The 24,414-nt window shown below is 41.4% G+C and overlaps 1 protein-coding gene across 8 annotated transcripts in view; it reads right to left on the bottom strand.

Annotated features, from left to right (window-relative positions):
• dock10 (dedicator of cytokinesis 10) overlaps positions 1 to 24,414 on the bottom strand; it is a 64,421-nt gene that overhangs the window by 7,992 nt on the left and 32,015 nt on the right. For 6 of the 8 annotated variants that reach the window (XM_056373746.1, XM_056373744.1, XM_056373749.1 and 3 more), the window contains exons 3-41: positions 23,642 to 23,731; positions 22,589 to 22,671; positions 20,701 to 20,773; positions 20,252 to 20,395; positions 19,705 to 19,839; positions 18,732 to 18,918; positions 17,688 to 17,773; positions 17,012 to 17,095; positions 16,659 to 16,817; positions 16,094 to 16,342; positions 15,873 to 15,995; positions 15,210 to 15,292; positions 14,955 to 15,077; positions 14,766 to 14,845; positions 14,439 to 14,626; positions 14,176 to 14,241; positions 13,944 to 14,036; positions 13,701 to 13,824; positions 13,473 to 13,594; positions 13,208 to 13,291; positions 12,347 to 12,439; positions 11,996 to 12,114; positions 11,611 to 11,680; positions 9,899 to 10,012; positions 9,603 to 9,674; positions 9,293 to 9,439; positions 8,912 to 8,995; positions 8,724 to 8,820; positions 8,540 to 8,572; positions 8,089 to 8,267; positions 7,163 to 7,279; positions 6,349 to 6,466; positions 6,111 to 6,232; positions 5,013 to 5,127; positions 4,700 to 4,766; positions 4,249 to 4,296; positions 1,661 to 1,771; positions 970 to 1,082; positions 632 to 747 (exon numbers count right to left, since the gene is read on the bottom strand). In XM_056373746.1, coding sequence (XP_056229721.1) covers positions 632 to 747; positions 970 to 1,082; positions 1,661 to 1,771; positions 4,249 to 4,296; positions 4,700 to 4,766; positions 5,013 to 5,127; positions 6,111 to 6,232; positions 6,349 to 6,466; positions 7,163 to 7,279; positions 8,089 to 8,267; positions 8,540 to 8,572; positions 8,724 to 8,820; positions 8,912 to 8,995; positions 9,293 to 9,439; positions 9,603 to 9,674; positions 9,899 to 10,012; positions 11,611 to 11,680; positions 11,996 to 12,114; positions 12,347 to 12,439; positions 13,208 to 13,291; positions 13,473 to 13,594; positions 13,701 to 13,824; positions 13,944 to 14,036; positions 14,176 to 14,241; positions 14,439 to 14,626; positions 14,766 to 14,845; positions 14,955 to 15,077; positions 15,210 to 15,292; positions 15,873 to 15,995; positions 16,094 to 16,342; positions 16,659 to 16,817; positions 17,012 to 17,095; positions 17,688 to 17,773; positions 18,732 to 18,918; positions 19,705 to 19,839; positions 20,252 to 20,395; positions 20,701 to 20,773; positions 22,589 to 22,671; positions 23,642 to 23,731 — 4,311 coding nt within the window. The remainder of the gene's footprint in view (positions 1 to 631; positions 748 to 969; positions 1,083 to 1,660; positions 1,772 to 4,248; positions 4,297 to 4,699; positions 4,767 to 5,012; positions 5,128 to 6,110; positions 6,233 to 6,348; positions 6,467 to 7,162; positions 7,280 to 8,088; positions 8,268 to 8,539; positions 8,573 to 8,723; positions 8,821 to 8,911; positions 8,996 to 9,292; positions 9,440 to 9,602; positions 9,675 to 9,898; positions 10,013 to 11,610; positions 11,681 to 11,995; positions 12,115 to 12,346; positions 12,440 to 13,207; positions 13,292 to 13,472; positions 13,595 to 13,700; positions 13,825 to 13,943; positions 14,037 to 14,175; positions 14,242 to 14,438; positions 14,627 to 14,765; positions 14,846 to 14,954; positions 15,078 to 15,209; positions 15,293 to 15,872; positions 15,996 to 16,093; positions 16,343 to 16,658; positions 16,818 to 17,011; positions 17,096 to 17,687; positions 17,774 to 18,731; positions 18,919 to 19,704; positions 19,840 to 20,251; positions 20,396 to 20,700; positions 20,774 to 22,588; positions 22,672 to 23,641; positions 23,732 to 24,414) is intronic. The other 2 variants (XM_056373750.1, XM_056373745.1) reach the window with 2 other exon arrangements.

The following is a 24,414-nucleotide window of genomic DNA, read 5'->3' as shown; positions in this document are numbered from 1 at the left end:
GTTTCATGGAAAGACTATCTTACACCTTTGAATACAGTTTTTAAAAACAGAGATTCTTCTAGCCACCAGGTGGCAGCAGAGTGCCACTGTCTTTGGTTTTCAATGCGGATTAATGGGCGTAGGATTTATATTGGATTTTATTCTGGACCCTAAACAACTATGGACATTTCATTTCGACAAAAAAAGTTTGTAGATTTTTTAGGTTTTGTACAATAGAATGATGGTGATAGATATGAGAATACCAATGCTGATTCTTATTCTAGTTACAAACCAAACAGTAACTATTATTTGACAGAGAGAAAAAGTCAGAGAAATATGAAAAGACACACAACCTTTAAAGTAAATGTGTAAAAGCCATATATATATATATATATATATATATATATATATATACATAAACAATTTTTTTTGCATTTAGATGTACTGTAATGGTCAAATTCAAAAACTGAGCTCAGATCTCAGATACACTATACATATACACATATCACAAGTATACAATAAATACTGTATGTACAGCACATAACATAAAGTAAAATAGATTCTCCTTAACAAATGAAAACAGATGACAAATGCAGTGAGTGTGTGGTGTGAAATGTAGTTTCAGGTTGTAAACTATGGAAGGACCACAGACCTTGTGGTGGAGAACAAAGAGCTCTAGTACATCCAGCACAGTGAGGGCCACCTCAGTGGACAAGTTTGCCTCAATATCAGTAGGACTCAGCGTGTCCCCATCTTGAATACTCCCATCTGGAAAGAAACTCAGATATGAACAACTTTAATCCATCTAATCTTGTAGTCATCTCATCATCATCATCATTATCATCATCATCATCATCATCTTGTAGTCGTTTTTCCTGATTCAATTCAAGGGTCCAAGTGCAAAGTGTGTCGTGATGCTGTACAGACTGTAAAGCACCTTGATTTGAAATTTGACTTGACTTGATCTCAGTCTGTGTGTGTGTGTGTTACCTGTCTCCATCATCTGCAACAGCTTGGGGTTGGTGAGGGCATTCTTGCCCCTGATGATGGGCATGGTTTGGGAGCGAGCATGCCGGTGACCTTCCCCTCCAGATGACGCCATCCTGCAGGGATCAGCAGCTAGTATCAATCACAGTGCTCACATGTTTTATTTAACACTTGCTTTAGCTACACTGGAGCAAATGTACTAATACACATTTGGACAATGTTGTGTTACCTAACCAGTTAGAGATATTGTACATTTTTAGTAGACAGGTAAATATAAACTGCATCCATGTCCCAAGGACTTGCTGTTATCGGGAGTCTGTTAACACATGAGGAGTACAGAGACAAAGACTGGCATATCACACAAAACACTGCAGGTATGAGGAGGGGGCATGCTGAGAACACAGTTACAGTCTAAAACATGGAAACACAGTGGCCACATAAATGATGAATCCACATGGGACAATAATGTGTTTACCTAAATCCAAGTGTTCACATTGCTGTTGTGGGTTGAACCCGTGTTTCAGTAGTCTGGAGGTTGTTGCTATTTAAGAAACTATTTACACTCTGTGCCAATCACCAGACATCATTAGCATTAAGAACAGTTTCAGTTAACCATAGAGTCAGTATCTTCACACAGTTTGACTCCATCATCACAGCTGAGGTGTTGTTTGTTTTCCTGGTGGAGGGTGATTACCATTGTGGGAAGAGGCTTGAGGGATGAGAGGACTGGGAGGGGTGGTTAGAGCCCTTCAGGGTGCCATTGGCCTGGGTGGACTGGGCCAGCTTTACTGCCGCTGCTAGCTTCCTGTTCACGAGCCAATCACATCAAAGCTAACATTAGTTAGATAAGTTAAGACCAACATTGTTTTTAGTGTTCACCATTATCATCATTATTCAATTATATTAAGTGTGAGTGGCACGCCAGCAATCGATAAAAACTGAAAGCACTATTTTTTGCACTTTTGTGACCTTATTACATATTTTTAAGAACTAAGTCACATCATATTCCAGTAAGGCTACATGAAATGCTGAAAGCATACAGCATCTCCAATTTGACCTTGGTGTGATGAGAGCAGCTAGTGTCAGGAAAAAAAAAAAGATCAAACAGCTCATATAGAGAGGGAGGTCAGCCAGATGGAAAGGTTAGTGGTGAAGCAGAGTCAGTGGTTTTAGTCTGCCATCAGTATCATATTGTGTAAATGGTAAATGTTATCCTGACTCTTGTTAAGAGTGTTAGTGGAGAGCAGAGGCTTGTGGTCACCGTTAATATAAAACAGTGGACGGCATGGGGAATTAGGATGTATAGATGTGATGAAGCTGAACGTCAGTTAAGCTGTAGCACAAATCAGCTTAGTCAGTGGATCTCAACAAACAGATGTTCAACATACTGTATCATATTCTTATGATGCTTATATGAAGCTCGGTCGGAAACGACTGCCAAGCTACACAAAGCAAATGGTGCCTTAGCCAGCCAAAAGTAAGAAGACACAGCTACCGTGTAAGCCAATCGACACAGCAGCCTCAGAGCCTATTAAGGAAACTCAATCAAGCCAAGCAGCAGGTGGAGTCCAGCCAGTCGTGAAGGCGGGGCACGGAGGCGGAGGGTTACGAGGTCGACATGCAACATCGAGGAGGTGAATGTGTTAAAAGGGTGTACAGAGCAAACAAAACTAACATACAGTACCAGCATAAATTTCCTCTTTATTTCCCACTGATGTCAACACAGAAAGGGTTACGTGATGCAACAGAACATCAATAAACGTGCAATCACACTGACAATCCATTAACAGCAGCAGCAGCAAGCACAGAGGGGGTGGGGGGGGGGGGCATGAGGCATGCACTGAGGTGAAGACTACAACAGCAAGGGCAAACATGGAGAAAACATTATAATTAATTGCTACTTGTTGAGGTCGTGTAATGTATATGGTGCATGTGCATGTGTGTGTCTAAACTACGGCTTAGGTTAAAGGGGGTGAGGTTCCCTGCACCATCAGACAGAACAGAAACAGAATATGTTTCTAACTTAAAGGCCAGGAAAACCTGTTTTCTCAATCAGCTTATTACCATGAGCGATGGGACAAGAACACACAGTTTTCTGCCGAATTAGTAAAAAGTTTTTATAGATCTCTGAATTTTTTTTTTTTTTGTCTGTTCTCATCCAACCCATTTGAAATGGGAGGGACACACGTACGTTCATGTATCACAATTAACAACAACTGACTAAATGCTCAAGCTTTTTTCAACCTTTAACTTTTATTGGTGCATCAATCATGAATATTCAATATTGCAGAGAAATACTTGGGATTTGAAACCAAGTTTTCATGGGCTTTAATGGCTGAATTGTTGTCTGATAAGCTAGCTGGCTGACTGTCTCCCTAGCTTGCTGGCTGGCTACACACTGCTGGAGTAATTCATCACTCCTGAGCTTCAATGGGTGCCCACACTGACTCAGCCAGGCATCAAAGAGCTAACAGAGAGAGACACTGAGACAGACATAGGCGTAAGACTGTGAGTCCCCCATGGCCGGGTATTACAGACGAATGTTAAGTAGCTAGCAGCCCCAGACAGGCTCAACTACGTCTGAGAGAGCTAGCTAGGCTTCCAGGTATCTTTCTTCTGTTAATGCCTCCACACACAGTAATGCAGTGTGTTCTCCCAGCCTTTTGTTGGCTTACATCTCAGCATCTTATTGCTGAAAGGAAAAAGAGGGCTAATTTAATTAGCTGGGAGGAACCAGAAGATGGAGGAGTCTAGCAGTGCCAATGGCTCAGCTCCAGTAAGAGCACACAAACACACTCACACTCACACACCATAACAACCCCCATCCTATGCTTGCCAACTACTACAGTACAATATCCAGCAGTGATTCTCTCTCAACAACAGCAAGATCCAGGAGTTTCACCTCCCCCCCTTCTCTTTCTTTTCTTCGCTCCTTCACCCCCCTCCCCTCTCCCCCTCCCTCCCCCTTGAAGCTCATCCCTGAGTGTGCACACGCATACAGAACACATATTAGTATTTCTGCCTGACTGTGCCCGACTCATTTATTTGTGTGTGTTTGCACATGTGTCTGTGGGCGTGGATGCGTTTGCACATGTGTGCATTCATGTGTGCACATGATTATATGAATTATGTATCAGTGGGTGGGGGTGTTGCAACCTTTGGCTGTGATATGTATGTTGAGTTAATAAGCTGTTTCCACATCTGCAGCATTATAACAAATGCATCTGATTCAGACCTGGTCCACCTCTTTGTCGGCGCAAGCCCTGTGGAGTACACACTCACCTTGCTATGTGGCGTTTTCCGAGGAACCTGAAGTGCTGAAGACACAGCCTGAGGAAAAGGAAAATGTAAAAACATCTTAGCTGGCGGTTTGCTTGTTTTTGTGTTTTGTAAGTGAAGAACACTGGGTAAATGGGGTCCATGTGAACAAACTGAGTTGTACCGGTGCAGTCTAGATGCAAACAGGAAACACGCAGTTAATTTACTGCACTGTTTTGTGGATAGGGAGCTCTCATTGGAATTACAGTCTGTTTTTCTTCTCTTGCTCTCTCTCTCTCTCTCGCTGTGTCATTACTTTCATCTGTTCCCTTCTGGCTACATTCCTCTTTCCTCTCTTCTCACTCGTCTGTCCCCATCCCCGCCTGTCTAAGTGTGTTTTTTTGTGCACTGTATCACCAGTCAGCCTAACAGGCGCTGTGGTACTACTCTGCAATGAAGAAAGATGAGCACTTACTCCAGGATGTTAAAGAAGTCTGAGATCTCCTGGTGAATGGCTCGGTGCCAGTAGGACACCAGCACATCTGGAAACAGGCAACAAAAGACATCATGTCACACACCACAGCAGATTTGTAGAGGGTAAAGTTCACCACTAATGTAATATAATGACTACAACTATTATCTATGTTCTGGGCTTCTATGTGTAAAACCACAAAAGTAGTGCAGGTCATGTAATAATTCATAAGAAGCCATTTCCAAACACCCTTTAACAAATGTCTAGAATGTGCGAGTGTGAAGATTTGTAAGATCATTTGTAAGTAATTTCTCACCCTCAGATATGGTTTTCATGATGTGCAAGAAGCACATGAGCAGGCTGCGTGTCTCCGCCTGGTCCAACTTGTCACAACGAGAGCCGTAGCCTATCAGGGACTGCGGCCGAGCAAACTGTGGACAAACATCCAGACAGAAATGCAGTCAAAGATATACTGTTAGCACCGGAGCTGTAGCTACCATTGAGGACATGGGTCATGTCCTCGCTATTTAGTTAGGTGAATTTGTTGGTTTAGGCAAGCTGCAGTGAAACTTAATGGGTATTTTATAAGCTGATGTAGTATTTTAAGATTGAATTTTACAACACTTATATAATAATAAACGAGTGAAGGTTTCACTAATTCCTTTCCAAATTTTTGTTCTAGCCAATGCAGAGAAGGCTCGGAAAGTTTAAAAAAATTAAGAGACCTTCATTTTCAGTGTCTTGTAAAAATCATATGAGGGCGGTGGTGTGGGGGCTGATGGAGGGGCTGGTGTATGCAGTATGTTTTTTATTAGCCTTCTGTAAGTTTTCTCTGCTACTGTACATGGTTTCTCGCCCAGAGACAAGAGCTTCAGCCATCGTTGGCTTCATAAAACAAGAGGTTACAATACGCCCTCTGAGCAGTGCTACGTCTTCAGGGCAGATTTGAGGCTGGAGGGATTTGACAACACGGGCAGGCCGGGGCTAGCTGCTTAGCGTTCTAACTTCAGCAAAAGAAAGGACTTGATGCAAACAAGAGTTAATATTGGCGTTGCTTTCCACCTCTGGAGACAGCTCTTGGCTAGTAAAGGAATATAGTTTAATGCTGAACTCACCATGTTTCTTCAGCTGTTAATGCTTAAGTTGGCTATGTAGAAATAGCAAAACTTACAAATAGCTCCTTTAAAGTATTTTTTTGTCATTATAATATAGTAGAAAGAGATGACAGGAAGTAAGGAAAGAGAAAGAGGGATGATATGCATCAAAGATCCCCGGCTGGACTGGTCTGAAAGGGGAGTCACTGGAGGTCTGTTTTTCTGCGTACTCCTCTTTCAGAGATTCATATACGATATAGAAATTATTTAGAATGACTTGCAATGAAGAAAATATTTTCTCAACTCTTCTTTCCTCTCACCTTCTCACATCCATCCATCTTCTCACTGTTCCTGTCACTGTTGCTAGGGTTGGAGTCCACACTGATCAGAGAACCCCGAGAGTCGGCCTGGTTACCCATGGCAACTGCCAAGGATGAGAAGGCTGGTGGAGGGTGGTGGAGAGGGGGTAGTCAGCATCAATGTAATGTCCTTATTCACACCTTTTGCTACCGACAGCAGAAACAGAAACACAGCTACAAACACATCGCTAACTGCTACCTGTGATGGAGTTGAGTACTTCTTTGGAAAAGGAGGCATCCACAGAGTTGCCATGGCGAGTAACAGGAATCACCCCTCCAGCCACTCCCCCTCCCACGCTAAGGTCATCTCGAGAGCCCTGGTAGGAGCGCAGACAGAGGAGAGGACTTATTCAAGGGAAAATATTTGCCATTCAACTGGAGTCTTATCATTTTATAATTCAGGCTAGTATCTCTATAAGCTATGAGAACATGTTATTAATTAATTATTAATTAGCCTGCTGAGAGAAAACTTTATAACAGCATCCATTAGGGGAAGCAACACAAGTCACATGCAGTTTTCTCCAAACAAATTAAATTTAACTGAAATGATCAAATTATTATGATTCCTACTTATATTTCAATGACAGTAAAAATTCAAAGTTCCATTATAATCGACCATTGCAATCAATCTACAGTATGCATGAGCAAACAAAGTTTTATTCATAGTGTGGTGGAAATCAAATGGAAGAGGACAAACAGAGGCAGAAAGATAATTCTTACAGCATCTGACAAAACTGTACAGTTTAGTTGTTATTACTGCAGTCACTGCAAACATATGACACCTAAGGATGAGAGGCTGTGTTGCAAAGAATGGAGGAAAGCTACAGAAAAGAAATGCAACAATCTATGTTTCTTTCCCCATGCCTGGAATATCTGAAATTTAGTAGGTAACTGTAACTAATGAAAGAGAATACCTTTTCTTTTTTTAGGAATATGTCTGAAATTGCACACAGTAAATCTATACAGTACACAGAGAGCCAATTGATGATTCTATCTTTCATCTGGACTCTTACTTGGTCACTAGAGGTGAAGTAGATGGGGAAGATGTCCCTGAGGAAGAATCGAGGCATGTTGTCCAGGATCAGGCCATACAAAGGCAGGTAGAGAGATGCAATTCTTGCCTGTTTCTCCTGGAAAAGTAGCCAATGAAACAGACATCACATTAGTCTCATAAAAGAGATCTGTGCAGGTTCTATAGTCAGTGACATTATTTTGTTATACCCTGACGAATGAATACGTTATTTGATTTAGCCAGCACGTAATTATATATAGTATATGTTTGCAAAGTCTGTATGAAGATAATCAGATATTCACTGACCACAATCACTAATGACTGATTAATAGTCAGGAAACAGCCACTCAAAGCACCTGACCTTAGCGACACATTAAAAAACAAAACCGCAGTAACAATGTGTCCCTGGAAACTTTATTACTACTTCATTAATGTTATATTTAATTGCCTTATTAAATGCCTTATTTAATTGCCTATATTTCTACAGATTATTTAGTCCAAAATAGAAAAAAAAAATCAGTGCAGTTATATAATATCTAAAGTATCCTGCCAAGAAACTGTTGTGGTCTTCATTAATTCACATTCACATTTCCCAGTTTCGGCTTTTATTTTCCTGTTGCTCACATCTGGTTTTGACTCAGACTCAACTAGACCCAATCTAAGTCTTGACTACAGCACCGCTGTTGTGTTGTGGTTGGCAGTATTTGGTACTGTTAAACAGAGGACAGATCACTGACTCTGATGTGATCCGGACACTTCCCAGCATTCATTAGGATATCCTCACTGTTGCCCGCAGCTGCTACCAACAGTCACATGTCGGTGTGCATGTGTTTGAATGAGTCACAGGGGAAGAATTTCTACTGTGAGCTCATGACTCGTTCATGCCTTTCAGTTTCCTCTTCCCATATAAACATGTGTTCTGTCTACCTTGGTGGCATAGCGTGCATCCAGAGAGTGTTTGGCCATAAGAGTCTTCAGAGTGGCCAAAGCTAGGTGCCGCAGGTCCTGCTCGTCCTGCAGCGCCAGCCCCAGTTCCCGAAGCAAAAGGCCAGTCAAGAAGTGCTTCCTGCAGAACTCTCCGGTTAGGTTGTACTCGGGTACCGACACTGAGGAGAGACAGCATAAAAGAGTCACATTTTTAATGGAAACTAAGCTGCATGTGATTTAAATACTGCTAAATATTAGCTTTCCATCAGAGAGTTAATTAATCCATTTCTAAATAAAAATCTGGTTACAGTGAACAAATAATGTGACAAGCCAATTTTCCATGAATTCCATTATCATCATACTACTGCTGCACACACGCACGCACGCACATACACACACACATACACTGCTGCACATGCAACATTACAAAGGAATGAGTGAACATATTTACCATGAGTGCTTTGTGGCTCTGGAGATGCATGGTCTGACATGGACAAACAGTCAGAGAAAATGACAGGAAGAGAAAGATAGAGAGACAGAGTGTTAATAGACAAATGAGAGGGAGAGCTACTTGATGTGTGAGTTTTCACATTAACACCGGAGTCAGCTCGACAGAGTTGGGCTGGAGCTCTTACCTGCGATGCGAGCAGAGGGTAGGGGCAGGCTGAGAGGAACGTAGTGCTCGTGGTTACACACCTCTCTCAAGAATTCAAATTTCAGCTCACACAAAGCCTGTCAAACACAGAAATGGTATGCACGTATTCATACACACACTTTATTCAACCCAAAATAAAGTTCAAGTATATACGGTTTTTTTTTTTACCTTGCTGTCAGTAGCAGTGATCATGTTTATGTAGTTGCTAATCAGTTTGAATGTGAAGCCTCTGTCCATCAGAGTGAAGCAACGCTGCAAAGAGACAGAGCGACCGAGACAATTCAGAGATCAGACCCAGCATCAGTTACTTAATGAGACAGTGAGACAGAAAATTTAACACAGATGGAGAAATCAATATGTATCAACTGTAAATAGAAGAGATTTCCATTTGCAGAATGTTAGGCAGTTTGTATTGATCCACACAAGCACATAAACTTGTAAGTATTCCGTATTAAAACTTCACTCAATAAATCGCCTCTGTAAATGAGTTTCCTTTAATGTTATAATCTAAATCCACAACACAAACTCTCACAAACATGTTCCTCCCACCTTGACAAAAGCTGCCACAGCTAAGTTGGCGCTGCGTGTCTCTTCTGCCAGGTCTTTGTTTTTCCAGAAGATATGTTCGGACACCGTCTCCACCAGGGTCTCCACGCGGCTCAGGTAGGATGAGGGGAAACGCTGGGGTCTGGGAAGCTGTGGGAACAAGGGATCAGCGATACACAGTCACGCACTGTGTCCCAGGTCAGATTATGCAAATGTATTCATATTGAACCATGAATAACAAATGGATAAAATTGTGTTGATGTTTTCAGGAATGGGAAACTTGAGGGACCTGAAGTTGAGTATGTCACCTTACCTTTAACTTGTCAGAGTCAACCAAATGCTGCGCCATGGACTTGACAATCAGCTCAAAGAAGAACCAGGAGAACTGAAACCAAGAGAGGACAAAGCAAGGTCACTCTCGTTCCAAAATTTATCTGTCTAATCAGCTCCAGCATGAAAACAGAGAGCGGCACACAATTGTGTTTGGGAGAGTTACTTTTCTTCTTCTCGTTAGAGGAACAAACAACATTTATAATTAATTCATTCAGGTAAAATCCATTTGAGAGTAAAGGGACAGAGGAGGTTGCAAAGAGTAGGTTGATGACAAACCTTCAGGACATTCCTGACTGCTGCCTGCTCGTTGCTCTTCAGGTCAAAGGTCATCCCCTTAGCCAGCTCCTCATGGGCTGTCCTGAACCCATGGGCTTCTGATTTAAAGACATACTGCATACAGAGAGAAGAGAGGAGTCAGAGGTGGTCACCTAAAGGTGCATATATAGTACGGCTGCAGCTAACAATTCTTTTCACTATTATTATGACAGACGGGAAAGAAAGAGAGGGAATGACATGCAAGAAAGATCTCAGGCCAGGTGTGATGCAGTTCATGGTTCTAACGAGAGCTACAACAGTTAGTCTATGAACTGATTAGCTGATTAGAGTTAACTGGCAACCATTTTAATAAGTCATTTTTCAACTAAAAATACCAAAAAAAATGATAGTTATTTGTTCTCGAATGACAGCATTAGCTGCTTTTCATTGTCTTTCATTACAGTAAAACTGAATATTCTTGGGTTTTGGACTGTTTGTTGGAGAAAACAAGATATTTAATGACCTGCCTAGAATATTGTGATGGGCATTTAACTCTTTTTGGATGATCCATACACCCAAGTATTCATTGATTAATCGAGAAAACATTAATTGATAATAAAAATAATCATTAGTTCCAGCTCTAGTCCAAACCCCTATAAGCCACTAGTATGCCCAAATCTGTTGATTCATTTTCTGATTAACTGATTCACTGCTTGGTCTATAAAACGTAAAAGTGAAAAGTGATATCTTTAAATATCTTTTTGGGTCCAACCAAGAGTCCAGAACCCAAATATATTTCGCTTATAATGATACAAAACACAGAAAAGCAGCAAATCCTCACAATGAGAAAAAATAACTCAATGGACTATTAAAAAAATTGTTATTAATTTTCTGTTTATCAAACTATTTCAGTTCTAATAAGTACAAGGACACAGATTCAACAATTACTGTAGACACATGAACAAAAACCCTCCTACAGTAACCTGAAATTAAAAATATTTTCCAAAATGTGCATGTGATATAATATTACTACATACTGCTCAATTCATGCTACAGTGAACTGACCGCCCGCCCCCCATATGAGCGCACACTTGTGCGCACATACATATACACACACTCAGCAGTTTAAATTGGGCAGCACTACTACTGAACATCATGCCAATCTGTTACTATGGCAACCCCAGATCCATTAGCTCTGCTAGTCCTCCCCTCTTCCCTCCCACCATTCATCTCTGCCACTGCCTCTTCAAGCGCTGCCGTTTTCCTTCACTGTAGCCAGCATGAAACAGGTCTTGTGGTTTCTCCTGCTCTCTTCTCTAATTCTCTCACTGATTTCCCCCCTAAACAAACATGTCTTGTGTTTCTGATTGAGCAGGCTGAATGTCCTAGTTTGCCTCCTACTCAATCACCCTTTCTTCTTCTTCTTCTTCTTCTCTCCCTCCTTCTCTGTGTGTGCGTGTTTGCACAGTGTTCTGGGCACGTGGCCCTAACCACACTCCTGCTTGCCCAAACACACACAAATACACACATGCAAACACATAAAGACCCCTTTTCTGTATTTTTTTTTTTTTTACAAATGAAATTGTCTGTGCAGGGATTCCATTCCTTCATGGAAAACAACAACCTTCAAAATTATTATATGATGTTTGTGAGCTCTCTCTCTCTCTCTCTCTCTCTCTCACACACACACACACACACACACACACACTTCACCACTTTCCATGTTGTTATACCTTGATATATGAGTGCAGATAGTGATCCAGGTTTTCTTCATGGCACTTTGCAACAATGTGGACCAGCACTCTGCAAACACAGGACAATAACAACAAAGATTGTTATTTATGACAGCCTTTGTTCCTAAAAAATGACTGAAAACATCTGTCAAACACTTCCTGACACATTTTCTCCCTTAAACAGCTGGCAGAACTTGCTTTTATTTTTAATATCATACTGAATTAATCACACAATAAAATCACAAAATAACCTTCTTCTAGCAACAAAAAGAGGAGAGGCTTTAAACCCTGTCTGCTTCTCTCACTGTGTGCTTTATCACGTCCACTGAACCCCAACCCTCTCTGTCAATAGATTTGTTTTGGACCCCGTAGTACCACTTCCTACCTGGTGGTGGCAGTAGTGACCTCATCGTTGTCATTCTGAGTCAGAACCTTGAACAGCTGGTTGAAGAGCACTGGCAGAAATCGGATGATCACTGGGATTCTCTCCATGCTGAGGAGACCCTGGAGGAGGGTGGAAAAGAAGTGGAGGAGGAAGAGGAGGAGGTGGACAAGTTGGAGAATGAGAAGAGTGGAAAGAAATAAAATAAAAAAATAAAAAACATAAATCATAAAGAGGCAGAAAACAAAATGATGTTTGGTATTCTGCTGCACTGATTAGACATGCAGGTCCTGGTTTTTGTCTTAGTCACAATAAAAGAAGAATTGAGGAGATATAGTGTTTTTTTTCTCTGACCTTCAGGCAGTTGAGGAAGTTGGAGGTAGGAGGTATTGAGAGGTCCAGCTCTCTCTTCTGGCACTGCTGGAAGAATCGGTTCAGGTGGGGGTCCTGGCACAGAGAGAAGAATCCATGAAAATCTGCACTTAGCATCTGCAATAACACTTAGTGGACCGGTTCCCTTTTTTAAGTGACAGTTAATCCTAAAATGTGAACTTCATTACTTCACACAATCTTTAGTGAATGTTTCAGTCTCAGCCTGAAATGAAACGGTTTTCAGGAGCTGAAAGCAACCGTCAAGCTCATCCTGAAAAGTTTTTAAGCAATTGTACTACTGTGATCAATACACTTTGGTATCCAATCTTTTTCTTGGTGGAGGTAAAAAAAAAGAAAAAAGAAGAATCCCTGCTCAGGTGAGTGGTAAACACTCATCTTTTCTTCTCAGTGGTATGAGGGAAGAATGTAAATATCTTATTAAATTGTAATATTTTCAAAACTCCTCTTTAAGTATGTTTTTTTTCTGTAGTTTTTTAAATCTTTATCATTCTTTGATTTTCTCTGCTATATGTCTGTTGCATTTTTAAATGTATCTCTAATTGTTTATTTGTACGTATTTATCATTTTCTTTTAAATATCTGACTGTAAAAGCATTTTGGTCAGCATTTGATGTTTTTAATGTGCTCTATAAATTCATTGGCTGCTTTTTATGAAGTGTTGCAAGTGAAAATAAGAGGCAGGCTGATACCATTTACAACCCACCAACCAAACAAAGAGATTGCTGTGCAACGCTCCAAACATCCTCTACCGGCAAATAGAAATGGCTCACTTCTTTGTTTCATGTGCTCACGACTTAATAAGGAGTTACCACTCTCCACTTACCTGAGTGTAAACTGTGGAGACGACATTGGTGGACACTTTGTAGATAGCTTTTCCTCCATCAACCCATTTCACATCTGCTCCATTCTGTAAGAAGAGAAGACAGCTTGAGTATGAACACTGGGAAAACAAGAGAGCCACCGGCTCAACTCATCACATGCTGTAATGCTTAATATAATCTCTCACAAATTAATGATTGTATTACTCAGCAGTATTTGTAAAACTGATACACCATATAAATATGGTGCCTCTTCTTTCTCCCTCTCACCTTGGTGTTGCTGGCTTCCTTGATGGCCAGGTATCCAGGTGGCAGGTTACAGGAGACGGGGATGTTGAACTCCTGAGATGACAGACGGCCTTCTTTGAGGAGAGGCAGCCAAGAATACCCCACTAAACAAGAACACACGTGTACAAAACAAAGAGTACTGAAGAGTGGAAAAGACCAAACACAACATAAATTGCAATATCATACATGTTCTACTTAATTCTGGCTCACCTGGGGTCTCCAGGGCCTCTTTCCTCTTAGCATTCGTCTTTGCGTTGATGTCACAGGTGACGTGGTAAAAGGAGAAAAGAAGATGGTGCTTTTCATGAAGTTGGGTAGGAAGCTCAATCTTCACCTGGGGACACAAAAGCATATAATGGATTATATTATGGAGAGCAAGGAATGGTGCTTAAGCGAAAGTGAATCCACTTCCAGGTACTAATAATCTAACATGTGTTGATTCGCTGTCCTCACCTCGTCATAGAAGTCAGGGTTCTGGGAGTGATGCAGGACTGTGGAGCACGCCGCCGTGGTAAAGACTGGACCTCCTGGCTTGCCATAGATACACTGCAAAAACAGCAATAGGAAAAGAGCCACAACAAAGTCATACTCATGCCAGTTTCCCATGGTATAAGTAAGGGAAGAAAATGGAGTCATATAAAATCCAATAAAGGTCCCATCAGCATGTTTTTGGAGAACTTTCTACCTTTAAAGGTTTGGCAACTTCTTCGTCTGAGCTGCGGAACTCCACATAGACTGCAAGGTTACGAGCCTGTGAACAAGAGATCCATTGTAACATTGAAAACTGCCCTTATACCAAAAAAAAAAAAAAAAAAAAGCAACAACAGTGAGCAATAAAAGTACATGAAGTATGTAAAAAAACACGAGGCACGCTGTAAGCAGTTGAGAAGTTATAACCTTAACTCAGGCTTCTCTTAAAACTTTGTTGTTAAAGCTACTGCGACATACCTTGGCGAAGCTCTTCTGGCTGTCATACTTGAGGTGTTTAGGGTAGATGTAGATGTGGTTCCTGTAGACACGGTGCGGCTGTGTGAACTTGGTGGTGTCCTGGGCGAACTCCTCCACCTCCACAGTCGGCTGGTGTTTGCTCAGTTCCTCAAAGGGTTTCACCGGTACATAGGACGACGTCACACAGTCTGAAAGCAAAGAGAAGAAGTTTCAAACCCGCGACACGGGAGAGAATAATAGAGGAAGAAGGAGGCAGATGGACAGTAGAATGTGCACATGAATTAAAACAGACAGGGGGGGATAATACTGCCTACAAAACGGACATACTTGGATGTTCCATTGGAATATAGTCGACTGCGATGTCCACAGTCCCGGGAATAGTCTGCAGTTTGCTGGTCTTCTCAGCCCTGCGCACACAAAGATTACAACAAAATGTTGCAAGCACTCTTCATCCTGTCACAGAGAGGTCTACAGTATGTGACCAACTTTAGTGATAAAGCCCACAGTATGACTTACCTCCTGAACTCAGCCACCAGCTTTATCAGGTCGTCTGTGGAAATCTTGTTGCTCTCCTGTTTGAAGAGGGGTGAGAAACGAGCCTCTCGGTCCAGTGCGCCGTGGTTGTCCTTAAACACTGACCTGTAATAGATAAAGAAAGACATGCAGAAAGCAGTGGATGATTAAATGAAGATTAAATGCTGCAAGGATACAATGAGATGATTTTTTTTTTTTTTTAAATAAAAGAAAGAGCCTCCATCCAGTGGCACTGACCTGACAGACCAGGCAAACGGCATACGGTACTTTCCCAGTTTACTGCAGAACTGTTTGTTGGATCTCAAAATCTTCTGAACAGTCTGTACAAGACACAAGGAGAGAAAGACGGACAGAAGGAAAATGTTAGCAAGAAGCCACAGTGAATATTCTTAAATACAATGGGATGTGACTTTGTCTTAATTCTAGCTGACCCTAGACAGAGTGACTGCCTAAATCAGAGGTTGTTTAATAAAGTAATCCTGGCAGCAGGTTGAGTATCTGGTGATTCACTTAGCCATTTAAACAAGAACCACATGGAGCACTGCCAGTGGGGGAAGCCAGGAAATGTCTTGGATGGGATCTCGGAAAAACCTAATTTCTAAACTATCCGTCCCAACTGGCATTCTGTGATGAAGATAAACTCTGGCCTTACAGGAAAACCATTTTGCAAATGTCATGCATTAAACTGTTTGACTAGATTAAGCCATTTCCCTTTTACAATAAACGCCCTAGCAGCATGTTTCATGAGCCATTTGTCCCTGCACGCTCTAGGAGATAAGACAATGTAAAAGCTCTGTGATGTTGCTTCAAGACAGAAAATCAATCCAGTAGAAAGGTGATGGTATTAAGCAATGTAAATACTGACATCGACCAAGCAATGACAAAAGATGACTTTCTGACCTTGCTGGAGTCCGTATTCTTGATATAAGGTTCAGCCCCACAAGCAATATTTCCCATCAGCACCTTTTCCACTCTGGCCACCATCACTATGTCCGTGTGGGGGTTGGTCACTGAGAAGATGGCCTGCATGGACAGCATTGGAGAGGCATATTACCGTCAGTGAAATCTGGACTGATCCACACCTATAAAGCACACTGCAGGAGTAACATCCATCCTTGTACCTGCTTGGGAAAACAAAGCCAATGCTCCAGATCCAGGCTGAGGTAACAGTCTCCTGGCTTCTTCTCAGCAGGAGAGCACAGGCCATTTTCCTGACCTCCAGCCCCGGCCCCTGGACCGCCTGTCCCGTTACTGCAGCCTCCGAGCATCTGACGCACTGCGTCGTGGTTGAGGTCTACGTGGAAGTCTGCCGACACCTTTCTCCCTTCTCGTACATCCAGCAGAGCCAGCGACACAAAGAAGGGTTCAATCTAGTGGAGGAGATTCAGCTCAGTCATTTCCTGCACATTAGCAGTTCCTTTAAATATACAGAACTGCTAAATCCTCATTCTGCAAAATATCTCCTCCTAAGGTTTAAGAACATTTCATTGGTTCCCTTCCCTAAAGCTTTTGGTGTATAATTACAAGGGCTGTTCTTGTATCTTACATAGAAATGAATATATATTCATATTGCTATTAGCAGCCACGGGTTTGAGCACCAACATTACTTATTTCAAGGAGACATTTTAAAAAACGATCAACATTGAAGCAAGTTTGAATAACTGAAAGTGTGTTCCTATTCCTCACATTAGTGACTGGTCCAGTTTCACTCTCGTTGATGCAGCTCTGTAGCATGAGGTTGAGCGATCGGCAGGTTATCATAAACCTTCTGCCCAGCTTCTCGTCAAACGGACGTACTGGTGTGTTTTCAGTTGATGAGTATTCGGTCCGTGGGCTCCTCAGAACCTGTGGTTGGTGAAACACGTAATGTTTGTTACTTGAAGGTATGTTTTATTTTAATCCACTGAGAAATGTTTATTACATTAAGGAGATCTAGTTAAGCTGAATAAAAACATCACAAAGTTGTAATAAGGTAGAACTAAGTACAGAACTAAACACATAAATACTCAGATATGTGCAATCAAAGCCTTCATACTTACAGGAGTGTCGGGGTCGAGAGAGAACAGATTCAGACGCTCTTCTCTTCTGGCAGAGCGAATTCCTTCATCCGTCTCTGAGATATACTATCACAGGACAGATGGCAAGAAACACAGAAGGATACAGCCAGAGAACTAGTCAATGCAAATGACTAATAGGTTAATATCAATCTTGATATCAGGAAAAACACCAAACAGGTTTTACATGTGTTAAAGTTTACACGTTTCTAGCATGTTCTAATGGATTGGCAGTCTAAGGTAGCCTGTGGAGTTTTCTTTTACTCTGGGAATAATTGGAAATGTCTATGTCCCTGTTTACTCTGACTAGCCGTCTTAATCTTTCTTGCGTTTTGCTGAAACATTGCTCGGCATCTTTGCAAATTACCGTTAAGTGTGAGAACATCAGCAGGAACGCTTGTGTCTGCTTTTTATAGAACATAAGACACAAATAATTGTGAAGCCACTCATGAAAACATCGCTCAATAACACCACCCGTGGTTTAAAAAACTCCACAGGATACTTTTAAATAGACACATACACACACACACACACACACACACACACACACACAGGTATGTTGTTCTTGTATATGCATTTAAATATAATGATGTTAACTGTACGCAGTAGCAGCTGAGTTTATAATATTGTTTGAAAATGGAGAGCCGTCAGTGTAGCCAACCTTTGCTAGCTCTGGATTGATGCCGTTCTCTGTGGTATCTTCATTCTCCTGCAAACAGCAGTCACCCAACGACAGGTCAAACACATCTGGAGAGAAAACAAACACGATCAGGACTCCAGAGAGTGACTTCTGTTTATGAGTGATGACTGCCATCACTGACTGGACGGGAAAGTTTATCTAAGCAGTCCATTCTCCCCATAGGTTAAAAGCCATATAACATTTTCTAAAATAGGTTCAGCTGTACACTAAATACACACTAAGCAGAGTCTTGTGGACATATATCCATCTCAGAATAAAATATGACTCCATTTGTGGTATTTATGGATAATAAGGCAGGCAGGCTTCTGCAGAAATGTAACCTCCATGCGCCAGGAGCATTTCTTCCCAAAGGCCATGCTAAACAAAATGGCTCATTAAGGGTAGGTCACCACACGCTCGCAGCCTGATTTAGAGGCATGCTAACAGACCACAAAGCCATGACGGCTGAGGCTATTACATCACTAGGCCAATTCTCAATGCTCTGTCAGTGCGTGCTATGTTACAGGCAGAGGCCCCATGCAAAAACTCTCGCAGAGCTGGCACATAAGGTGGAGTTTTAGAAAATCTACTTCCATTGTAAAGGTTTTAATGACAAGGTCTGATGTCTTAAATCAAGGTGGAGTCACTGTTTGGTGTCAGGCTTCATTTCCTGATGGTGATGTTATGGACTGAGCCTCACCCAGCAGAAATCCCCCATTAAAGTCATGGCAAGGTGGCAGATATTATTCAGTCAGAGGAAGTCAGGCAGAGAGGACAAGGTTAAGTTTTATTGCTGACACCGAGTATAAAATCATTCCTCTCTTAAGGGCATGATTTATACATATGTTGGAATTATGCTAAAATTTCCTCTTCGTCTCTCTTTAAATACCCCTCTCGCCTCTAAATTACCATTTGTGCTTCCATCCCCTTTGCTCTCTCCAACTATTTTTCCGTTCCCCTCTTTCAACATCCATCATAGGTAAACTCTCTGTGTATTCCTAAATGCAAAAACAGAACCAGTCTCACCCTGCCGATGGTCAGTGAGGTCCAGGCTCTTGCGGTCTGGAGCCGGCCCGTCGTGGGGACTGATCTGTAAGATGCGGGTCAGTGTGCTAATCCACTCCTCCATGTCCTGTTCACTCTCCGCGGCCAGCACGAAGTACGTAACCTCGTTCATCTTCAGTTCAAAGGCGTGTTTCCTTAGGCGGTTATTCTTTAAGGAGCATGAATAGGATAATGTGGTTACACATCAAAAACCAGAACTTGGCGTGGTTTCTTTGGAAAATCTTACAAGTTTTCCTTCATACACATGAGGTACTTTATGCTGAAAAATAAACTCAGCCTAGTTAAGCTTAGTTTAAGGATGCCTAATGGTCCTAGTAATCCCTTTTAAAAATATCTAAAATAACATGAAGCCTACTGCTAAAAATAACTTATTTTTATTTTACAAAGATATGTTAAATTATAACACTAAAATGACAGAATATAGTATGCACAGTTGCATTAATCTGCCTTGGCTATGGGAACTTGTAAACAGGATGTTGTACGTAAGTTTGAACAGTCTGTTCCCTACTGTACCTTTAAAAAGTTAGAGATGGATTTATGTGATAATGATAAAGGGAAATACAAGACTACAATCAACCAGTCCTGCCATACAATTCATTGTTGAGGATAAAAACGCAACAAGGCTAAACGCTTACTTCCATGAGCCTATTAAAAGACAATACTTATTTAAAGTTAATTGTCACTTCACTTCACTTCTCTTGCTACTGAGTTTTGTTTATAAAGGGATACCCTGACGAAAGTCTTTGCAAACACAAGCTGAGATTAGACAGATGTGGTGCACTGGAATTAAGTGTGCAGATGTTTTCATCTTAAATGCTGCTTCTTTCTGTATCCAACAGCTTCATGTTTTGTGTGTAGTAGTTTTGGAGGGAAGGGGCTTTGATATTGTATTGATATTGTATATTGTTGTTTATATGAATGCATGAAAACCCACCTGTACCACACCAGTGCATGAGTCAAGGAAGATGCAGCCTTTGGGTTCCTTGGAAATCTTTTCATCTTTGTAGAAATTCATGATGTAGGAGTTGTCTGTCAACTGGGTGAGCTGGAAATACCTCCTCTTGAATGACTGCATAGATAGCAATACATTTTAATGGAATTAGCCTAGCTTCAGGACAAAGTCATACGCAGTTAATTATGGTGACTTTACAGTATGTTAAAAGGACACAAAAAAAAAAGATTGTTCCTTAAATATTTTTATTTAACTTTGAGAATGACATAAAAATAATCATGTAGGCAGTGGTGCATTGATAATACTCCTGAAAAATCTAGTTTGCAAAGTTTGGGTAAAAATAACTGTGGTAACAGTTCAAGCTGAAGTAAAACAGGCGAAAACAAGAGGGAGATATGAAGATAAGGGTGAAAAAGCAAGACAGAAAAAGTGTGTGTGTGTGTGTGTGTGTGTGTGTGTGTGTGTGTGTGTGTGTGTGTGTGTGTGTGTGCGTGTTCATGTAAAAATAGAGCATCAGACATTTCCTCACCCGAACAGTGATACTATTGTTGACGGTGCTATTGAAGTTCCCTTTGTAAAGCCAGCCTGACCGAAACACACCGATACCTCCCCCTCCTCCTCCACCGCCACCTCCTCCCCCTCCCCCTTTGGACGAGGACAGGGAGGTGGTATCCTGTAAAACATGATCAGTTCTGATACATTAGCTTTCCATTTATCCCTTTGACAAACGGGAGCAGATGATCAATAGAGAAAAGGAGCCTTTCCAGACTTATTCTAGTTTATGATGGCTATTTGTCAGTCAAATTATGTTCATAAACAATGTCCCACTGACTTGTAATGAGATAACTGCTCCGGCAAAGTATATTTTAACAGCTTTGAGGCTACGATAAACTAATTTAAACATGAGGGCCAGGATGTATCCAGTATGTAATGCATTCACTCTGAAAAGCATTTGTCAAAAAGATGGTCATTACTGACCTCATCCTTGTCCACGTCTTCATAGTCGATCTCAAAAGAATGGGATGGCAGCTTCTCTGCTTTGTACAGTTTCCTATGGAGGAAAGGAGAAAGAAAAGGAAGATAGTGAGAAAATGTGGATCTCTAATAATGAAATATAATGATGGAGAGAGAAAATGATTTCAGGAATTCAATTAATCTCCTCTGTTTGACTGGTGCAAATGAGTGCAGGTGGCTGACTCTGCTCCATCATCCTCCGTCAGGAATCAACAATAGGTAGTCCTCACTCCATCCCGCTCCACTAATTTCACAGGCTGACCCGTCTTTGTGTGTGTGCCATGGGACGAAAAATGCCTTTGTGTGTGTGCTGTGAGCTGCAGACAGCTAGGCTGCACTCTGCTAAAAGTCACACAGTCGTAAAAGCTGCTTGAAAAAATCTCTTGAGGGGACTATGTTTAAACAAATTCTGGTGATTGTGGGCTGGCCGCTGACACAGGAATGCTAATGCTGGTCTGCACAGATTAAGATTGCTCCACTCAAATCACAGCAGTGACAATCACACATATGCAGTAGTTGTGGATTCCCATTGTACTATGGTTTCCCTGGTGTATTATACTTCAACTCGCTCCATAAATCTGTGAGCATAGGATGTTCGGTGAGCTTGTCAGTTTAGTAAACAAGCAATACAATAGTCGTGGATTTAAAATGACAAAGGACAGCTGAACTTGATGTAATGGTATTTTAGCGTTATTGTGCTCTAACTTGTGTTTAAGATGCATCTGACTTTATAGCTCATCCTGGGTCCCATTTCAGAGGTCATGTGAACTGACTATAAGAATACAGTGGCAACCCATGGGACATAAGAGGGACATTCCTGTGGTTGAGAGCAGTAACTGCAGGGCTGTTCTGGGGCAGTCTCACTGGGACTGACGAAGCTCCGGTTGACTGACTGATACCCTGATTTAAATAAAAGACTGACTGACTGAATGGGTGACTGATTGGATGACTGACATTTAAAATAAAAAGGGGATGGAGGGAGAACTGAAAGTTAACATTTGTTAGCCTTGAAATTCCCTCCATCTTAAACTTGAACTTGAACTTGTTTCTCACTTAGTACCAGCCACCATCTTGTTCTTGTTAATGACCTCCCACCTCAGTGTAACAAATTGGGGTTATTCTTTAGGTTAACAGCTGCTTTTGGGTTTGGGTATTTATTGGTTAAAAAAATCCAGCACAACTTTAATCAAGTCAGGAAGTCAAACAAATCTAAATCAACGTTTGTTTTTAAATTTCCATATCATAATACATTGCTATATACAGTAAGGTATGGAACAAAACCAAATGAATATAAATAAAAACTGTATTAAACTAGAAACATTCAATTCAAATCACAAGCTATGTGATCAGAAAATAAGATAAACAATCTGATCAATGCCAGTTTTCCGACAATTTAAGAAACTTGACTTTACTGACACATTTCAGACTCAAAACATGCTGAGAAATCGATCCTTTCTTTCTTCATGAGAGTTAGATGAGAAGATTGATACCACTCTTGATTGCTAAATATGAAGCTACAGCCAGAAGAAGGATATTTTAGCTTAGCTTAGCATAAAGACTGGAAGCTGTGGGGACAGCTCGCCTGGGTCTGTGCGAAGGTAACAAAACCTTCCAGCATCACACTTTATATATTGTTTGTTTCATCGGTACAAAAATCAAAAAGTGAATGTGACAAGTTGTGGTTTACGGGAAGGGGGGTGTTGTACTGTATGTGCCAGACTATTTCCTGAGTGGTGTAGTGACTTCCTGGCATCTGGCCAAGAAGTTGTCCCACACACAAAATGGGGGTGTTAAACCCATATAGCAGACATAGCGCGTGACAGGGTGATAGAGCAATGTCAAAATGGGTCACCTGGGCAACAGACGGTAGTCTCCGGCGTAGTCATCATACTTGAACTGGACCACATTCAGCTCAGAGTTGTAATACTTACAGGCCTGGAGGAGAGGAGGGAGATTAAGTTGAATATGATTAAATATTAACTTTCCAAAATGATGACCTCTCTGGGAAACTGTGACCTGGAGCAGCTGAAACGTCTACACACAATGAGGGAAGCTAACCTACAGTGAAAGTACAGTCAGACGTCAGCTCTCCTGAGGCCTAGTTACTGATGTGCAGGCTGGGATTCATTATTAGATTATTTAAATTATAAAAGGAACTGAATTAAGAATCTGCCCCAGAGGAATCTGCAAATAAAGACATTTTTACATCTTAATAGATTACTTCTCTCTCGTCTCTCTCTCTCTCTTTCTCTGTCACACACTCACACACACAGACACACCCACACAAGTCACAAAGTACGGAAGATAGTTTCACATCCTCTCATCTGACTGCTTGTTGAATGGTGTGTGGCTATTCTCCTTAATCCAACTGTTTAGAAGGAGCTTGATCTTTTATTAACAATGTCACAAGTTATAAACAGACCATACATATTATCAGCTACAATATCAACCTCAGACAGGACTACACCTACACACACACACACACACACAAGTCTCCAGTGAGCTGTGACAGTTCTGTCTGGGGAGTTTCCGTCTCCACGGATATTATTTCTCCACTGAGCTCTTGAGATTATGGCCGGTCGATCTGAAATGAGCTCTGATAGGCCTTTCCGACACACGCACACGGGCAAATACGCATTAAGATACGCACACACACATCTGGTTTATTTTAGAGGCATGGCGAAACCTCTCAACCGGTATCAGGATGTCCTATATTAGGAACAGCCTAAGCTGACAGAGCTCACCACCAAATGAAGCCTTTTACATTCTAAAACCGCATTGGCTTCAGTTAAGTCCTGTACACACAAGCACATATGTAGGCAAACACACAAACACACAAACACACACACACACACACACACACACACACACACACACACACACACACACACACACACACACTCACCTGTCCGACCAGCAGACATTCCGCCTGTAGCTCTGCCCCCTCAGGAACAGTTGACTTGAGAGTCCGTCTCTCCTGAGGCACCGTGGACACCTGGAGAGATGGAAGAATCGAGGTGGGCTGTTAACACAACAGTAAATCTCTGTTATATAGTGGGGTGAGCCACCTAGGTTGACACACAACAGGTAAAAAGGTATTGTGTAGTACTGGCTGTCATCTACTAACTAAACTGATCACAAGACAAGAGTGGTAAGGATTATTCTGTTCAGGTGTCTTCTACCTAAAATATTTATTTCTGAAAGCCTGGCAGGTGTCATTAAAACCACATATATACTGAAATCATAATGATGAAAACTCAATGTCCAAACTAGTGAAAATAAGAGAAAGAAAGAGAGAAAGATGATTTTGGAAAAAACGTAGACAATCTATGTAAAGGAGCACTCAAGCTGTTCTGGAGGCCTAACAACACACTTCATGCTGTTATTTTTACTTTAATCCCCCCCACCTAACCCTCATCCATATATACTGTAACTGTATATAACAATAGACTCCACTCCATGCTAGTGGCCCGGCTTTAAGGACGGTAATGTCTGACGGTTGGTCCGTCACTTTGGTCCAGACGGAAATATCTCAACAACTATTCAATGGATTTAGATGAAAATTGGCACAGACATTCATGATCCCCAGAGGACGAATTCTATTCATTTTTGTTATCTTTTAACTCTTCATCTGTTGTACCTGTTCAACATCAGCACGATAACATTGTCATTGTGAGC

This window comes from Seriola aureovittata, chromosome 4 (genome assembly GCF_021018895.1).
Source record: "Seriola aureovittata isolate HTS-2021-v1 ecotype China chromosome 4, ASM2101889v1, whole genome shotgun sequence".
In the NCBI taxonomy this organism is placed as follows: domain Eukaryota; kingdom Metazoa; phylum Chordata; class Actinopteri; order Carangiformes; family Carangidae; genus Seriola; species Seriola aureovittata.
The sequence above is the reverse complement of the archived record's forward strand: the minus strand, read 5'-3'. Positions and strand labels throughout refer to the sequence as shown.